The following is an 18,070-nucleotide window of genomic DNA, read 5'->3' as shown; positions in this document are numbered from 1 at the left end:
ACAGACTCCCGCATGCGCCCGACCGGGATCCACCCGGCATGCCCACCAGGGGCGAAGCTCTGCCCACCAGGGGGCGATGCTCTGCCCATCCTGGGGGTTGCCATGTTGCGACCAGAGCCACTCTAGCACCTGAGGCAGAGGCCACAGAGCCATCCCCAGCGCCTGGGCCTTCTTTACTCCAATGGAGCCTTGGCTGCGGGAGGGGAAGAGAGAGACAGAGAGGAAGGCGCGGTGGAGGGGTGGAGAAGCAAATGGGTGCTTCTCCTGTGTGCCCTGGCCAGGAATCGAACCCGGGTCCTCCGCACGCTAGGCCGACGCTCTACCGCTGAGCCAACCGGCCAGGGCCAGAATAAATCTTTATAAATAAACTTACTATAGTTAAATCTGTCTTTTTATTTATACTTTGGTTGCTCTACTACCGCCCACCATGAAAGCTGGAACTCCCACTAGTGGGCGGTGGGGACCAGGTTGACTACCACTGCGCTACTGGAACAATTTTAAAGGCTTTTGTTTCCTGTGTCTATTGCATTTTTTAGGTGTGAGGCAGTTATCTTATGTTATAATTAGTGGATTAATATGTTGAGGGAGTTTTTTTTTCAAATTATATTATGAATTTTCCATGTAAAACATTTCTGTTAAGAAAAATTACTGATTTATGACAAGAAGAGCTGCTTCTAATTTTATTTTTCTTATTGGGGAATAGGCTAGCTTCTTTAAAAAGCATCACTTATTGGATAATTAGTTTTCATGCTCTTTTATGATTTATTCTTTAGTGCTCTTTAGGATAACTTTGTCTTTCTTATTTTGGAAATACTTTGTTACTGATTTTTAAATTTTAAATATTAAATTATAAAGACCCATTTTATGTTTTGACATCAACTTGATTTAGCACTACTAAATACATAGATTTATAGCTCTGCATACTTAATGATAATCTGCCAGCCACATAAAATTTGTCTCAATTATTACTATTTTTTCTACATTGGTATTTTTGTTATTTGGTTGTTCTTAATTAACTCTTTCATTAACATATACTATCTAAATTGAACCTAAGAGATTCTACAAATCAAAATCATATATCCTTATTAGGTTGTACTTCTTAATAACCCTTTGGTATTTTTTGTCTTTCATGTTTCTTCTTTGTAACATTCCCATTCTATTTTGATTCTGTTCTCTAGTAAGTGACAGTTTACCTCTTAAAATATCAAAACACTGTTCCTTAGAAATTTAGAGAAATTGAATTTGGTTTGTTTCTATATTTCCTTTAAAGAGGAATATTTTTTACTTCAAAAGTTACTTTTGAATATTTCCCCTCCAAACAAATAGTTAAATATTAAATTATATAAATATCAAAATAACATAAATTTGACTTTCAGCGCAATGCGTGTTTTACTATCTAAATTACCAAGACCATGGATTGTGGATGAGAAGAAAGATGATGGTTATACTGCCTTGCATCTGGCTGCCCTTAATAATCATGTGGAAGTGGCTGAATTGTTGGTACATCAGGTAGGAAAGCAATTCAATAATTGTTAACGAATTTAGAACCTTTCCATTTATTGATTTATTAGTTCACTGACTACCTATTATTATGTTACAGTAAAATCCTATGAGGATGCAAATTCAGAAATAGTGCACATTCAACCTTCTGCCTAACACTGGTTGTTAAATGGAGGGGTGTGTGTACGTGTCCCTCAGTGCCCAGTATTCCCTCTGCACAGTCTTCCTTCCTGGATTGGCCCAATGAAATGAGCATCAACTAAAAGGGATTTCCCAGAATCAGTGCCACTGTTGTGTAAAGATCAGTCAGCCACAGGACCAAGAACATCATATTGATACCTAAGCTTGTGTGGCCATTTGCTATCAGGTAAAGAAAGCATCAGGCTGCAGTCAGAGTTTGAGGAGCCAGCTCATAATTACTGCTGGAGCTCAGGAATCTGGCTGAGAGTGAGTGCACACTCCCTTTAGTCATTTCATTTATCTCAGATGTAACTTTTTAAAAAATTTTAATGTTGTGAGTCGGGGGCGCAGAGAGAGAGATCAGCAGACAGAATGTTTGTAAATTAGCAAAGGACCACCGCTCGCTCAGGCAAATAGCACTGAGTTTGCGCTGTGTCCTGTTTTTATTCACAAGATTTCAAAAAGCTTGTTTACTTAGAAATTGGCATAGCATCAAGTATAACCTTTAAAGATACATGGAATACATCTGCATGATAGCTTAATAACAATACAATATTAAAAGGCATTAACTGTTACGGCTTCTATGGTTCCCACAACATTCCTTTCTTTTATCTCAAGAAATAGCCTTGAAGGAAACAGTAAAATCTTATGAGAATGTTTTACTGAGAAGAGAGTCCAGCAACCGCTTTCAGTCACATAGATTGTTTCAGTGACTCGCCTTCAAATCACAAAACAATTCTCTTGGCAAAACACTCTTTTCTTGTTGGCTGTGTTCCCATCCAAGGTCATGCAATGGATTATTCTACTACATTTTAACTTTTGATTGAGCACCTGACCTGTGGTGGTACAGTGGATAAAGTGTTGACCTAGACTGCTGAGATTGCAGGTTTGAAACCCAAGGCTTGCCTGGTCAAAACACATATGGGAGTTGATGCTTCCTGCTCCTCCCCCCTTCTCTCTCTTTCTCCTCTCTAAAATGAATTAAAGTCTTAAAAAAATTTTTTTTCATTGATTTGGGGGGGGGGAAGCAAGGGAGGGAAAGAGAGAGAGAGAGAGAGAGAGAAGCATCAGCTCGTTCCACTTAGTTGTTTCATATAGTTGTGCACTCATTGGTTGCTTCTCATATGTGCTCTGACCTGGGATTGAACTTTAGTACACTGTGACAATCCTCTATCCACTGATTACCTGACCAGGGCCAAGATGACTTACCTTTTTATGATTGAAATTTTGGGAAACCTATTTATTGCAGTTTTATGATTCAGCAAATTTTAAAAATGGTTCAAGCAAGTATATGTCATATAAAAGTACTGAAGTTATCAAAGAATATTCTGTGATCTTTGACTTCTAGGAACTTCCAGTTGAGTTAAGAAGATAAAGCTGCAGAAAAATTTAGGAGTTAGTACATTATGTATAATTAAGTCCTATATCATAAGATAGACCCTCCATAAACTATAGTAGTTTACATAAAGAAATAGTTCAAAAGTTAAACTACCTTTCCTTTGCCATTTTAAGCCTTTATTATTAAAATTAATTATCTTAGAAGTATTGTTAATTATGATGTTCTTTGTTCATCCTAATCCAAATGGCAGACCTAAGCTAGTACCACATGGACTTAGTTATTGTTGATTTATACTAAGACTTGAAATCAGTTAGGGTAAGTTCTCCAACTTTGTATTTCTTTCTCAGAATTGCTTTAATATGCTAGATCTTTTAAATGTCCATATATATATTTTAGAATCAGATTGTTAGAATCAATTATTAGTTTCTATTTAAAATCTTTTGGGAGTTTGATCACTCTTGCACGTATTAGATTTATCATTAACTTTTTGATGCTTTGTAAATTATATTTAAAATTTTTCACTTTCTAATTGTATGTTAGTGTATAGAAATACATTTTTTTTATATTGACCACACATCTTGTGACACTACTTAAATTACCATTGGTCATTAGGAAAACAAATTATAATCAAATTGAGATATTACCAATAAGAAACTACAGTGGCTAGCCTGACCAGGTGGTGGCGCAATGGATAGAGCGGAGGACTGGGATGCGGAGGACCCAGGTTCCAGACCCCGAGGTCACCAGCTTGAGCACGGGCTCATCTGGCTTGAGCAAAAAAACAAACAAACAAACAAACAAAAAACTCACCAGCTTGGACCCAAGGTCGCTGGCTCAAGCAAGGGATTACTCAGTCTGCTGAAGGCCCACAATCAAGGCACATATTAGAGAGCAGTCAGTGAACAACTAAGGTGTTGCAACGAGAAACTGAAGATTGATGCTTCTCATCTCTCTCTGTTCCTGTCTGTCCCTATCTATCCCTCTCTCTGACTCTCTCTCTGTCCCTGTAAAAAACAAACAAACAAAACAAACAAACAAAAAAACCTACAGTGGCTGAAATGAAAAAGGCCAAAAGAACCAAATGTTGTCTAGGGTGTGGCTCTAGTTAGAATACACAAACATTACTGGTGTTTTTGCAAAGCAGCCATTTTTTAAAACAATTTGGCAGTTTCTAATGAAGTTAAACACTCATTATACAACCCAGCAATCCCACTTCTGGGAATGTACCCAAGAGAACTGAGCATACATTTCCACACATATACTTATATTAAATATCTATAGCAGCTTTATATTTATAATAGTCCCAAACTGAAAGCAAGCCAAATGTTCATCAGCTAGTGCCTGGATAAACAAATCATGATATGTCCATAAAATGCAAACTACTTTAGAAAATCTAAAGGGTGGAAAAGTTCAGGAAACTTGAAGTTTCTCACTTTCTGTTTTTATATGAAAACAGACATAGAAAGTAAGTTGAGGTTAGGTACTTCATGATTTCACTGAAAGAAACAAAAACCCAGAAATTCCATCTTCCAGATGATGTCAGAGCATTCCTGGAGTTTCAGCTCTGATGCTCCAAGCAAGGGCACAGCTGGGTATCAGAGAGCATGAATGGTTCTAAGACATAGACAGAATGATGAAGTGTGTCTTTTGAACCTGCAGCCCTTAATTTCCTTTTTTTATTATACCACCATTGTCCTAGACAGTAATGCATATTACTTTTTTTAATCTTCACATTAACCCTGTGATATAGGTTGTACTATTACTATTTTGAAGCTGAGAAAACAGGCATGAAATGGGATAACGCTTGCTTAAGTTCATTTCGTAAAGCTTGTAAGTGATGGCACTTGAAAATAGGTCCCCTGACACCAAGTTCATTTCTTTTGCTTCTCAGTCCCTTTCCTCTCTCTTTGGCTTTGGCTGCTCTCATATAGTCTTTAGCTCTCCCAGAACTCTGTTGGTACACTCTGCTCTTCCTTTATAAGTATTTGTATGTACTAACTAAATGTTATCTGCTCACCCTCAAGCAAAGTTCCTTTTCACTGAAGGAGGAAGAGCTCAGTTATGCAGCAAGAGAAAGTGATCTTAGTAAGTTATTAAAGTATAGGTAAATACAGCCTGGATGGTGGTGGCACAGTGGATAGAGCAGTGACCTGGGGTGCTGAGGTCTCAGGTTCAAAACCCTGAGGCTGCCAACTTGAGTGTGGGATTGTCAGCATGATCCCAAGGTCCCTGGCTTGAGCAAGGGGTTGCTATCTTGGCGCGAGCCCCCTGGTCAAGGCACATATGAGAAGCAATCAATGAACAACTAAAAAGTGATGCAACTCTGAGTTGATGCTTCTCATCTCTCCCTTTTCCTGTCTGTCTTTCTCTCTCTTTAAAAAAAAATGTATATTTAAGTCCAATATAAAGCCTCATTAATTTCTTTTCTGGAAATATTTACAGTTAAAAGGCTATGATGATCCTCCATTGCTCTGTACTGGAGGTGGATAAGGAGCTGTGTTTGACTCTGTAGTTTACTTGGTCCTTCAACTGTTCTTATATGAAGTTACAAATTACTTTCTAACTTGCTGTTCTACTTGAAAAAGTTTGTTGCCCTTTTAATTCTTCCTATATTACCTGCAACTGACACCACATGAGAACAATGTTCTCACAGCTAGAGGAGTGGAAAGTGGTCAACAGAATCCAGTTTTACTCCTCACAAAGAGTTATAGTTTTAGTGTTTTTCACTGTTGTTGAGTGTTAACTATGTAAAAACTTTGTTGTTCTTTTTCAGGGTAATGCAAACTTGGATATCCAGAATGTGAACCAACAAACAGCCCTACACCTGGCTGTTGAACGACAGCACACCCAGATTGTTAGGGTAAAGTGTTTACTAATATGAATCTGAGTTTACTATTGTACAATGTGTCCGTAAAGTCATGGTGCACTTTTGACAGGTCACAGGAAAGCAACAAAAGACGATAGAAATGTGAAATCTGCACCAAATAAAAGGAAAACTCTCCCAGTCTCATACCTATTCAGTGCAGTTCGATGTGGGCTCACGCACAGATTTTTTAGGGCTCCTTAGGTAGCTATCCCGTATAGCCTCTACAGACTCGTCACTGACTGATGGCCTACCAGAACGGGGTTTCTCCACCAAACTGCCTGTTTCCTTCAACTGAGTAATCCCACCGAGTAATGTTATTACTATGTGGTGGCGCTTCATTATAAATGTGCCGATATTCACGTTGCACTTTGGTCACGGATTCGAATTTAGCGAGCCACAGAACACACTGAACTTTCCTCTGTACCATCCGCATCTCGACTGGCATGGCTGTGGGCTGCTCCGCTGTATACACGGTGTTATGTCATCATCTGCACATAAGTACATGCTGCCACATCATCCTACAGAAACTGGGAGGGTTTTCCTTTTATTTGGTGCAGATTTCACATTTCTATCATCTTTTGTTGCTTTCCTGTGACCGGTCAAAAGTGCACCATGACTTTACGGACACACTGTATTTTACAGACAGATTTCTAGAATGTTTTGAAAATTTAAGTAATGCATTGTTAGATTTCTCAAAAGGCATAGTTACATGTAAAATTTGTGAATTTAGGCTATTTTATGTCAGTTTAAATTTACAGTAAGTAATATCTTAAAACTGATATAAAAAATTTTTTTTGTTTACTGATTTTAGTGAGAGAGAGAAACAAGAACAGTAATCTGTTCCTGTTTGTGCCCTGATCGGGGATTGAACTGGCAACCCCTGTGCTTTGGAACAATGCTCAAACCAATCAAGCTATCTGGCCAGGTTTTTTTTTTTTTTTTTTTTTTTTTCATTTTTCTGAAGCTGGAAACGGGGAGAGACAGACAGACTCCCGCATGCGCCCGACCGGGATCCACCCGGCACGCCCACCAGGGGCGGACGCTCTGCCCACCAGGGGGCGATGCTCTGCCCATCCTGGGCGTCGCCATGTTGCGACCAGAGCCACTCTAGCGCCTGAGGTAGAGGCCACAGAGCCATCCCCAGCGCCCGGGCCATCTTTGCTCCAATGGAGCCTTGGCTGCGGGAGGGGAAGAGAGAGACAGAGAGGAAAGCGCGGCGGAGGGGTGGAGAAGCAAATGGGCGCTTCTCCTGTGTGCCCTGGCCGGGAATCGAACCCAGGTCCTCCGCACGCTAGGCCGACGCTCTACCGCTGAGCCAACCGGCCAGGGCTATGGCCAGGTTTTAAAACTCTTAATACTCAAAGTTTTTATAATTTTGTTGCCAGATTTGTAAATTCCCAGAATATTAAATCAGAGAATTTCAAAGTAATGTACAAATTCGTTTTTAAAAAGTACATTCCTTTTTAATTTATGTAATTGAAACTGAACTATAATGAAAAGCTTTGGCTGGACAGTCACTGCACAGATTCTAAAAAAACTGAAATAAATATTTTTATTTTATTAATCTGGTGATTCCAGAGAAAATATTTAAAATATCTGTTTAAATTTTGTGGTAGAGCAGTGATTCTTAGCAGTATCAGTATCACATGTAACCTTAGTAGAAAAGTAAATTCCTTTTTCTTTTTTTTTTTTTTTTTTTGTATTTTTCTGAAGCTGGAAACGGGGAGAGACAGTCAGACAGACTCCCACATGCGCCTGACTGGGATCCACCCGGCATGCCCACCAGGGGGCGATGCTCTGCCCACCAGGGGGCGATGCTCTACCCCTCTGGGGCGTCGCTCTGCTGCGACCAGAGCCACTCTAGCGCCTGGGGCAGAGGCCAAGGAGCTATCCCCAGCGCCCGGGCCATCTTTGCTCCAATGGAGCCTCGCTGCGGGAGGGGAAGAGAGACAGAGAGGAAGGAGAGGGGGAGGGGTGGAGAAGCAGATGGGTGCCTCTCCTGTGTGCCCTGGCCGGGAATCGAACCTGGGACTTCTGCACGCCAGGCCGACGCTCTACCACTGAGCCAACCAGCCAGGGCCGAAAAGTAAATTCTTGAGCCCCACCCCAGACCAACCAAATCAGAACTTTAGGGATGGGAACTAGCAGCACTTTGAAGAAGCTTTTCAGGTAAATACTGCCCTGGAATGCCACTCTGTGTAACCTTTTTGAAACAAAGTTAAAATAAACAAACAATTTGCCAAGATAGGTAAGACCATATGCTTGAGAATTGTTTCTATGTGTGTGGTTTTCTAAAACTCTGGTAGCATTTTTAGAAAGGATTAAGAAAATTGTTAAAGCACCACAAGCAAAGTCTTCAAAAGTTACATTTACTACTTAAAATATTTGTTGAAATATATCAATTCTGCATTTTATGTTATAGTTCAGCAAACACTTGATATTTATTGTTATTTAAAATTACTTTTGCTAAAAATCCTTACTTTATCTATGATATTTGTACTTCCTTTGTGACCATATGTTTGGAAAAAATTGAGCAAAGAAAATGGAATAAAAAATAACTTCTTCCTGTTTTCTTAAATAATAGAAGAATTTTGAACATTATGATTTTATCTTATTGGAAGTACCTAAAATATCCCACCTCACATATCTGAAATTAAAAGGAAAAAAAGTCCTAAATTTCTCTCAGTTATCTTGATCTTAGAGTAGATTAATTAAACAATGTTGGTTCTTAGTTCTTTCTGTTTTCTTTAATTCAATATAGTTGAATAAGTCATCACTATTTGTAAAGAGCCAGAGAGGTATAGAATAGTAGCAAGAGAATATATAAAAATTATTAGCTTTAGTGGCAACTCCTTCAGTTAGGCTCTCTCACTATTACTTTAGATATGTTGTAATTTCTTGTGGGTGAGAATACTTTAGCAAAATAAGATGTATTTCTCTTTTAGCTTTTGGTTCGTGCAGGTGCCAAGTTAGATATTCAGGATAAGGATGGGGATACTCCTTTGCATGAAGCTCTGAGACATCACACCTTGTCTCAGCTACGTCAACTCCAAGACATGCAAGATGTGGGGAAGGTCGATGCTGCCTGGGAGCCATCCAAAAACACGGTGAATAAAGATAATTTTTAATTCAGTACCACTGGAAGTCATTTCCCTAATGGCCACTGATACCGAACATGATTATTATTATTTTTTTTAGTGAGAGGAAGGAGATAGAGAGGCAGACTCCTCTGTATGTGTCCCAACGGGGATCTACCCAGCAAGCCTCCTGCCGAGCAATGCTCTGCCCATCTAGGGATGTTGCTCGGCAACTGAGCTATTTTTAGTGCCTGAGGTGGAAACTCCATAATGTCATCCTCAGAGCCTGAGGCCAACTCACTTAAACCAATGAGCCATGGCTACTGGATGGAAAGAGAGAGAGAAGGAGGAGGGGAGTGGTCGAGAAGCAGATGGTTGCTTCTGTTGTGTGCCCTGATTGGGAATTGAACCCAGGACATCCACATATTGGGCCTACGCTCTACCACTGAGCAAACCGGCCAGGGCCTGACCATCATTTAATGCAAAATTTTATGTTTATGGCTGATTTAACCTGTATCTGATAAAATATTTTATCAGAACACACGTGTAGAAATTTAATTTATGAACTAAATACTACTAATCACTGCTAACTATATACAGTATATTGGTTCACATTTTTACCAGAAGTTGCTTGGTTCTTCTTTTTTAACTTCAGCCATTTAGATAGGTGTATTGTGGTATTTGCTGTGTTTTTTATTTCTTGTGGTTTTGATTTGCATTTCCTTAGTGACTGTGATATTGAACATCATTTCATTGGCTTTTTTGTTACCTACATGTGTTTGATGAAATGTGTTTATACCATTTGTTCATTACTTTGTTGAACTGTTTTCTTACAGTTGAGTTTTGAGAGTTACTATGTAATCTAAGTACAAATTCTTTAACAGATATATGATATGCACATCTTTTCTCTGAGCCTGTGCCTTGTCTTTTCACTCTTTAAACAGGGTTTTTAGAAGAGAGTTCTTAAGTTGATGAAGTCTATTTTATCATTTTTTAATTGTCTCTGTTTTATTGTGTTCTGAGAAATCTTTGCCATACTTAAAGGTCACTAAGGCTTTCTTGTTTTTTACTAAAGGTTCATTAAGTTTTAGTTGTTACATTTAAGTCTGTGACTCATTTTGAGTTAATTATACATAAAATAAGACATGGATCGAAATTTATTTTCTTGTGGATATCTAGTTATTCCAGCGCCATTACTTGAAAAGACTATCTGTGTGCTGAATCACCGGTTTTACCTTTATCCAAAAGCAATTAACCATATGTGTAGTCTTTCTGGATCCTATATCCTGTTCTTTTGATCTGTGTCTTCAGTTGTATGATGTCAATCCACTGTCTTGATCACTGCAGCTTTATAATCAGTGTTGAAGTCAGGTAGTATAAATTTTTTTTCTTCTTCTTTTCCAAGTTGTTTGACTATTCTAAGTCCTTCACCTTTCCATTTGAACTTTAGAATCATTTTTAAGAATCTAAAGGAGTTCTGAGACCAGTGTTTGAGATTTGCTGCCTTCCTGTATGACCATGGGTAAATTCCTATAATTCCTGTGTGCATCATTTTTTTTTCATTGTAAAATGAGGGTAAGGGAGTAAGTACCTCTCTAAGGTTGTGAAGATTAAATTAGGTAATTCATGTAAAGTACTTAACATAGTTCTTGATTCATTGTAGACACTCCATAAATGTTAACAACTATGACTATTTTCAAATAAGATGTTTGAATCAATAGTTCAGATGATACCAGAATCTGATTTGTCTCATTCTCCATTTCTTGGCCCAGTTCCTAGGTATTGGTATTTTTCTATCTCTCCCTTGTTGTTTCAAGTTGGTTGCTAGCAGCTCCTGAACCAAATTGAGTAGAAAAGAAAGTACCATTTCTTTAATATCTCAGTCAGAAGCCTTGTTATTGTTTTATTAGCCTTAATTGACCTTATTTGGGTTATGTTTCACCCCTGAAATGAATCACACAGAGAGATTGGTATCTGCCTGATTTGAGCCAGTATTGGTTGTCCACCTCTAAAAGTGTAGAGGTGAAGAGTATGCCAATCCTTAGAGACTATATATCTGAGAAAATTGGAGCTATAGGGGAAGGGGGAGTCGATATTTATATAGTCTGTAAGTTCTTACTAGACATGTATTTTTTGTATATACTACACACATACTTATTCATATATGTTCATTTATACTTACCATATTTTTTACTCCCTAAGATGCACGTTTTCCCCCCCCAAAAGTGGAGGGGAAAATGCTTGTGCATCTTAGGGAGCGAAAAATACGGTATTTTAAAAAATATTTTAACACACCATTTGATTCAGAATATTTTTTTTGTTATTTTCCTCCTTAAAATCTTAGGTGTGTCTTATGGTCATGTGCATCTTATGGAGTGAAAAATACGGTACATATATATACAGATACATACATATATACATATACATTATATGTATGTGTATATATACATGGTATCTGGTGGTAAGAATTGATAACAGATTCCCAAGGGGAAAATAATGACTCTTTTTCATTTTATTTCAGTTAATAATGGGACTTGGTACCCAGGGGGCAGAGAAGAAGAGTGCAGCATCTATTGCCTGTTTCTTGGCTGCTAATGGTGCTGACCTTGGCATTCGCAATAAGAAGGGTCAGTCACCACTTGATCTTTGTCCAGATCCAAGTCTCTGCAAAGCACTGGCAAAGTGTCATAAAGAAAAAGTCAGGTTTGTATTATTTATTATCCAAAAACTTAATAGTCTGTACATTAAAGAAAGAATCGTATGGAATACTTGAATACTTGGAAATGACTATCTTTGCTCTTCCTCTATCTTTTTTCCTCTTTATTTTTTGAATTAAATTTATTGAGGTGACATTGAATAGTAAAATTATATAGGTTTCAAGCGTTCAATTCTATAATACATTGCGCTCTTCCTCTTTGTGTTGACCCTTTTGTTTCTTAAAAATTTTCCTATAGAGATTATGTTTATTTCATCTTGTTTCTCTATTAAATCTAATGCTTTATGTATAGTAAATTGTAAGAAACTTTTCTAAACCAGTCTGATCTTCCAATACTCCCATATGTTAGAGGAATTTATCTATGGAAAAGGTCTTACTAGTGAAATTGGTGTGATTAATGTTATGTGTATTTAAAATTTTAATAGACTCTTCCAAAGAAAGGCAGTTCACTTGCTCTTTAACAGAATATATGTCACACAAACTCTAATTTTCTAGAACCCTGCATAGTGCCTGGTAAGCACTCAATAAGTATCAATGAGGAATTGAAGAGTGAACAAACGAATGAACCAATTCCCAATGGAGGTTTTTTTTTAAAATGGTTGTTTTTCACTTGCCTTCTTTTCTAAAAGTAAAATGTATCAGTGATTTTAATTATTTATGATATAAATAAGTTTATTATGAGATAATAGACATATAAAAGGTACTTCTCATTTATTTTTAATCCAGATGATGCTATATAACTATAATTGCCCTTTATACCTGGTTCTTGTCATTGAGCATTTCAGTAGTTGTCTCTTGACCTTTTCTCTCTCTTGTTCTTTTATAATTTGTAGTGTTAGAAAGACATCTCTTTGGAATCCATGCATAGAGCTATGTTATAGGGAAATTAATATAATGAGTTATATACATTTCTTTAAGTGTATCCTCAAGGAGCCTAAAATCCTATTACAAAATGACAGAATGCATCTAAAATATATATATAGATACAAGACACTATAATTACTGAAGTAATAATTCTAACACTGGGATCTAAGGTGAAATTGCTTTATATGTGTGCTCATGCATGTTCTTCAATTTCTGAAGATTGTAGTAGAAACAGGGCCTTTCTTTTCTATAGCTGTATTTGGTCCTAGTATTTTGTATTTATATGTCTCATATCTTTATATTTATAGATGTGTTCTGTCTTCCTGCAATAGACTTTTTATTTCATAAGGATACATTTAAAGAAGTATCAGAACAGCAGCTGCGGAGACATATTTTCCAAAGTGCCCTTCCACTTGTGGGCTCTGATGCATTTCATCCTGTCTATAGTTAGGGGAACTAACAGGCACTCTAGTTAGGATTTTTTTTTTAATTCCTTATGGCTTTCTTAGCTGGTTCTATATAGGTAAAACAAGTTCCGAGAGAAACTGTGTTTATATTAAATTTTTTAACTAGTGCTTTTATTTGTTAGAAGATTCAGATTCACTCTTTTCCATTACATGAGGACTTGTTCAGTTTATAATTTGAATAGTACTATAAGTACAAAAAGGTGCAGAGAGTATATAAATAGAAAAATATAGTATACAGTGTTTCATATACATTAAAGTAATTCTTTAACATAACTAAAGTCCTTATATATACTGATGCTCTAGATGTTTTAAAAATATTTTAATTACCAGTATCAAATTTGTAATAAAAATATTCTGATAGGCTTGATTAGAAATATTTTCTTTCATTAGTGGTCAAGTGGGTTCTCGAAGTCCTTCTATGATTAGCAATGATTCTGAAACCTTAGAAGAGTGTATGGTATGCTCAGATATGAAGAGAGATACTCTTTTTGGCCCATGTGGACATATTGCTACCTGTTCTTTATGTTCTCCACGAGTCAAGAAATGCCTCATCTGTAAAGAGCAAGTTCAATCCAGGACAAAGGTAATATATTTTTACTATAGTATTTTATCATTTTATGAAGATCTTTGAGACTACAGTTAATGATAAATAAGATTGTACGATGCTATGTGTCTTCAATTTTGTTCTTTCTGTTCTAAATATAGGAATGTATAATTTATATATTTATTGAGACCATCTATGAGTTTCTGTCTTTATATGTAAACTGTAGTATTTAAAAATAAAAGTAGTCTACTGTTTTGCTTTCAAAGTTCCTGGTAACCTAAAAATGTACTGAATTTGCTTCCACTTTGTACTGCAGTTACTTGTGATTTGCCCTATTTCTAAGTGCATGGACTGTTTTGTATTGTATTTATTTTTGTAAAAGACTAATTTTTTTTTGTAGAATGTCACACATTCTGGATTTATTTGTTTTATCGTGACAATTTCTTTTATTTTCTGTAAACTGGATGGCGGTATTAATGGCTTGATTAGTCAGCTTAAACATTTTTTTGGCAAGAACACTTCACAGGTGATGTTACTCATTTTGGATCGTGTCCCACCAGGAGGCAAATAAAGTTTGATCATCTCTCAATTAGTGACAGTCAAATTCTGTGACCATTCTGAACTTTTCATCTTGTCTGACTCCTTTTGCTTTTTGAGAAACATTATTCTTTTCTAGGTTACTGGTTTTATTCTATTCCCATGTAACTTAGGAGTGTTTTATTATAACTGTATTGTCTTACTCATTTTGATTTACTGAAATAATTGATTTTCTTTTTTAGTGTTTCCTAGTTGTGTGTGTGCGCGCGTGTGTGTGTAAAATGAGATTTAAATATTTTACAAATAATTTCTCATAAGGTAAGCAGCTTAAACTAAGAGATGTGTTGGTTTTCTTGGTTTTATTTATGAAGTTTATACTCTTTCCCATTCTAGTTTATTTTCTTCATTTTTCTCTTGATGCTTCCTAAGCTATTTCATTAGCCTTTATTAGCCCTTTGAGTAGTACGAACATTTCATGTATGTCCTCGTGCCTCCTGACTATCCAGAGTATGATCAATTTATTTTTAAAATGTGTAAGGCAACATTAAAAAAGGCAAATGCATGTTCTTGTTTCTATAAATTGGTTATCAAATAGACATGATTTTAAGTTAAAAAAATTGTAGCTGGAACTAATTTTATTTTTTGAAAAAAAACCTCACTCCTGGGGATCAGTGAGTATAAAAAAACTCACTCCTCAAAGGACTAATTAGAAAGGAGCTGGCACTTACTCTCCTAATGAATTAGCGGTAGTGACTTAAAAGGTGTTCTCTTACCAGTGTTTGTCACATTTATATATGGAACCATCTAAGATTGGATGCTTTTTATGATCCAAATGAATATATCTTTGGTAAAATTTTGGCGTAGGAAAAAGTAAAAGGAAGTTGATTTTGGACAGGAGACCCTGAAGTACGTGTGTAGCTCTTACTCTATGTAAAGGTGAGGAGGACGAACTAACAGCACTGATTGTATGCAGGGCATTGTGTTGGTATCTTACATGCATTATCTGAACCTTTCTTAATGAATAAATGTGATTATTCTACTTGGTATTTATAATTTGCTTTAGTTAGCTGATTACAAAATAACAGGGAAAGAATGTGAAAGAATAAAAACCTAAGCCATTGTCTTGTTTTTAGATTGGTCTGTGTGTTCTGCTGTTATGTTTGAGACTTTTGTTGTATTAAATCCTGTTTCAACAAACCTTTATTGAGCACTTGTCTTGAGACATAGATGTATATGATAATTCCCTGTGAAAAAAATTATAATCTCTTAGCAAACTATGACTTAGATTAAAAGCTACTCTGCCATATAGGATGTTGTAGGTGCTTTAAGGCATGTAAAGTGAGCTCAGAGCTCCTGGTTGTCAAAAGCAGTCTCAGAGGTGGAATAGCCTTTACTGCCTTCTAGTTCAACTCTGGTGTTTATAATAGGAAAAACTGAAGCTCCAAAAAGCTGGACTTAATGCAGTTCTCTTTGTTCGTAAGCCTGTTTCCATTGTGTTACAATACACAAAGTGAGAAACAAATGTCTGCAAGGGAAGATTGATATAGTACAGGGAGGTAGAGTGGAAGGAAGAGGCTATCATTTCTTTTTAGACCACTTCTGAATTCCAGGAATTAGCAAGCTTTCAATTTATTTTTTTAAACCATGGAATTTTCAAACCTGTAGAAAATAGATTTGCCAGATTGATTGCAGAGCCTTCGAAGATAAAGAAATAGTGACCCCAAGTGGTTTAAAAAGAACACACATCTTCAGTGAAGATAAGTTTTTAAACTAGTATTTGGAGGAAGAGAGAATAAACAAGCTTAGTTTCTTTAGCAAGTAAAGAAATACAAATTTAAAATTATGAATTATTAATCATTCTTGTCACATGAGTAAAATAATTTTTAGAAAACTCCTATTTAGGAGATTGGAAATGGGTACTCTATTATCATTGCTGGTGGCTGAATAAATGGCTTCCCATTTCTGAGGGACCATCTTGACAATATATACATGCAGACCTTTATAATAAACATGCTTTAATATTGTAATTTTATTCCTGGCACATAAACCTGAGTGAAAACTCCAGAAGAGGGAAAAGGTTATGGTTATAAGAGTTATGAAAAATTAGTGTGCTTACCTCAGACTGTGGGTGCCTTAGCCACCCATATCCAGGGTCATCCTATTTCTTATCCCCACACTGCAGTTCTGGTGGTATACGGCTTAGTGTTTGCAGTTTGGAGGCTAGATTGCTATACTTAAGGAAACTGTTCCTTTAACTGTAATCTGACGCTGAATAGGACCAAAGCCTGGATGTGTAATCCTAAAGTTGGAAAGAACACCCTGGTCTTAGTCCTATAAGCTGTAGCAGACTGAAATTTGTTTCCCTCAACTTTTTGGAATCAATTAGTCAAGTCAAAAATGCAATATACTAGACTTCTTTTTCACCATTCATTCCCCATATTTTATTAGTTACCAGGTCTTCTGAAATAATTCTTTTCCATATTGCTATGTATTAGTTCAATTATGCCCCTCACTGTTCATATTTAGCATTGTTCAGGGGTATATTTGAATAAGGTAACCTAACTCTTCTCCCTATCTTCTAACTTACTCTTTACCACCCTATTAAGAAGGAATGTTCTTTAGTATTTCAGATTAAAAAAAGAAAAGCTGCAGCTCAACAATATTAGCTACTTTGTTAGTACTCAAGCTGAAATTTGAGTCCAGGAATATAAATACCTGGACCAATTGTCTATTTATTGCTTTCCGCTGTTATTACAACTGTATAAATTCTCTGCACATAACGGTATAAATTTGGAAAGTCCATAGAGAGGTCATACGTGTAGTGTTTGGTTTTTAGGTGAAGTTACAGGTGAGTGGTGGTCATCGTTTTTGGACAGTGTGGTGGGTGAAGGTAAAAGAAGCTAGAGACAAGGTTAAGAAATAGTTACACACTCAAAACTCAGTTTAACTGATGAAGGGGAGGTGAAATTGAGGGAAATTATGAATAAGTTGTAGAAGACTTTAGAAATCAGGGAGAAAGAATAACCCAAAGCTTTGGATTCCAGCCCATGTTGGGGAATTGACCAAGTCCTGGAAAAGAATGTGTTAGGTTAGTGTTCCTTAGATATGGGTAAACAGAAAAATCCCCCTTGGGTTTTAGCAGTCTGACTAATCTGGCTAGATTTTTATTAATATTAGAAAATAATCTTAATGTCAGTCATTAGTTCTTTTAGTTTTTCTCTCAAAAGTAGTATTTGAGCCCTGGCTGGATAGCTAAGTTGGTGGGAGCATAATCCTGAGGTGCAGAGATTGCTGGTTTGATCACTGGTCAGGACACTAAAGGAAAAAAAAGAAAAGAGAGAAAAAGTAGTTTTTGAAAATAAAGAAAATTGAAGTCTAGTCTGGTCTTCTTATTCTTAGAGGAAATGAAGTTTTTCTATCTCATTCTTTAGGACAGACAGGAAGACTAAAGTAGAAATAGAACCTATTAAGCAGGGAAGATGGAGGACAGAAAAGTAGGCATTAAATTTCTGATGCCTAGAGTATGCCTTATAGAGCAAATACATTTGGATACGAAAGGAACTTAAGAGTTTTGTCTGTAGATGTTCATACTGTGCTGTGCGACCTCTTCTCTGCAGATTGAAGAATGTGTGGTGTGTTCAGACAAGAAGGCAGCTGTTCTTTTTCAGCCGTGTGGACACATGTGTGCTTGTGAGAGTAAGTAGCCTGGAACACATTTCTCAGTAGCATTACAAAAGCAGGAAGTGAGACACGTTTTGATAACTCAAAAGCAAAAACGTTGGTGGGCCTCTGGTACCTCCCATTTCTTTCTCTGCTAGAATGTCACCTGTTTTCCTCCTTGCTCCCAAGCTTTAGGGACGACTCTTAAAGCTGTGTCCCACTAGGTCGAATTTTGATCTCATTTGTTTTAGCACAAAATGATCTCTTCTCACATACAATACAAATTTATTTCTAAAAATGAATGTTGAAACATTTTGTCT

General features: G+C 36.7%; 1 protein-coding gene across 1 annotated transcript in view; it reads left to right on the top strand.

Moving 5' to 3' along the window:
- The window catches only part of MIB1 (MIB E3 ubiquitin protein ligase 1), a 163,606-nt gene that overhangs the window by 132,894 nt on the left and 12,642 nt on the right, over positions 1–18,070 (top strand). Inside the window, exons 13-18 of the mRNA XM_066247525.1 lie at positions 1,377–1,509; positions 5,793–5,879; positions 8,831–8,992; positions 11,484–11,665; positions 13,400–13,592; positions 17,708–17,786. Coding sequence (XP_066103622.1) covers positions 1,377–1,509; positions 5,793–5,879; positions 8,831–8,992; positions 11,484–11,665; positions 13,400–13,592; positions 17,708–17,786 — 836 coding nt within the window. The remainder of the gene's footprint in view (positions 1–1,376; positions 1,510–5,792; positions 5,880–8,830; positions 8,993–11,483; positions 11,666–13,399; positions 13,593–17,707; positions 17,787–18,070) is intronic.

The sequence above is a fragment of the Saccopteryx bilineata genome, chromosome 11 (assembly GCF_036850765.1).
Source record: "Saccopteryx bilineata isolate mSacBil1 chromosome 11, mSacBil1_pri_phased_curated, whole genome shotgun sequence".
In the NCBI taxonomy this organism is placed as follows: domain Eukaryota; kingdom Metazoa; phylum Chordata; class Mammalia; order Chiroptera; family Emballonuridae; genus Saccopteryx; species Saccopteryx bilineata.
This window is presented reverse-complemented; position numbering and strand designations above follow the sequence as displayed.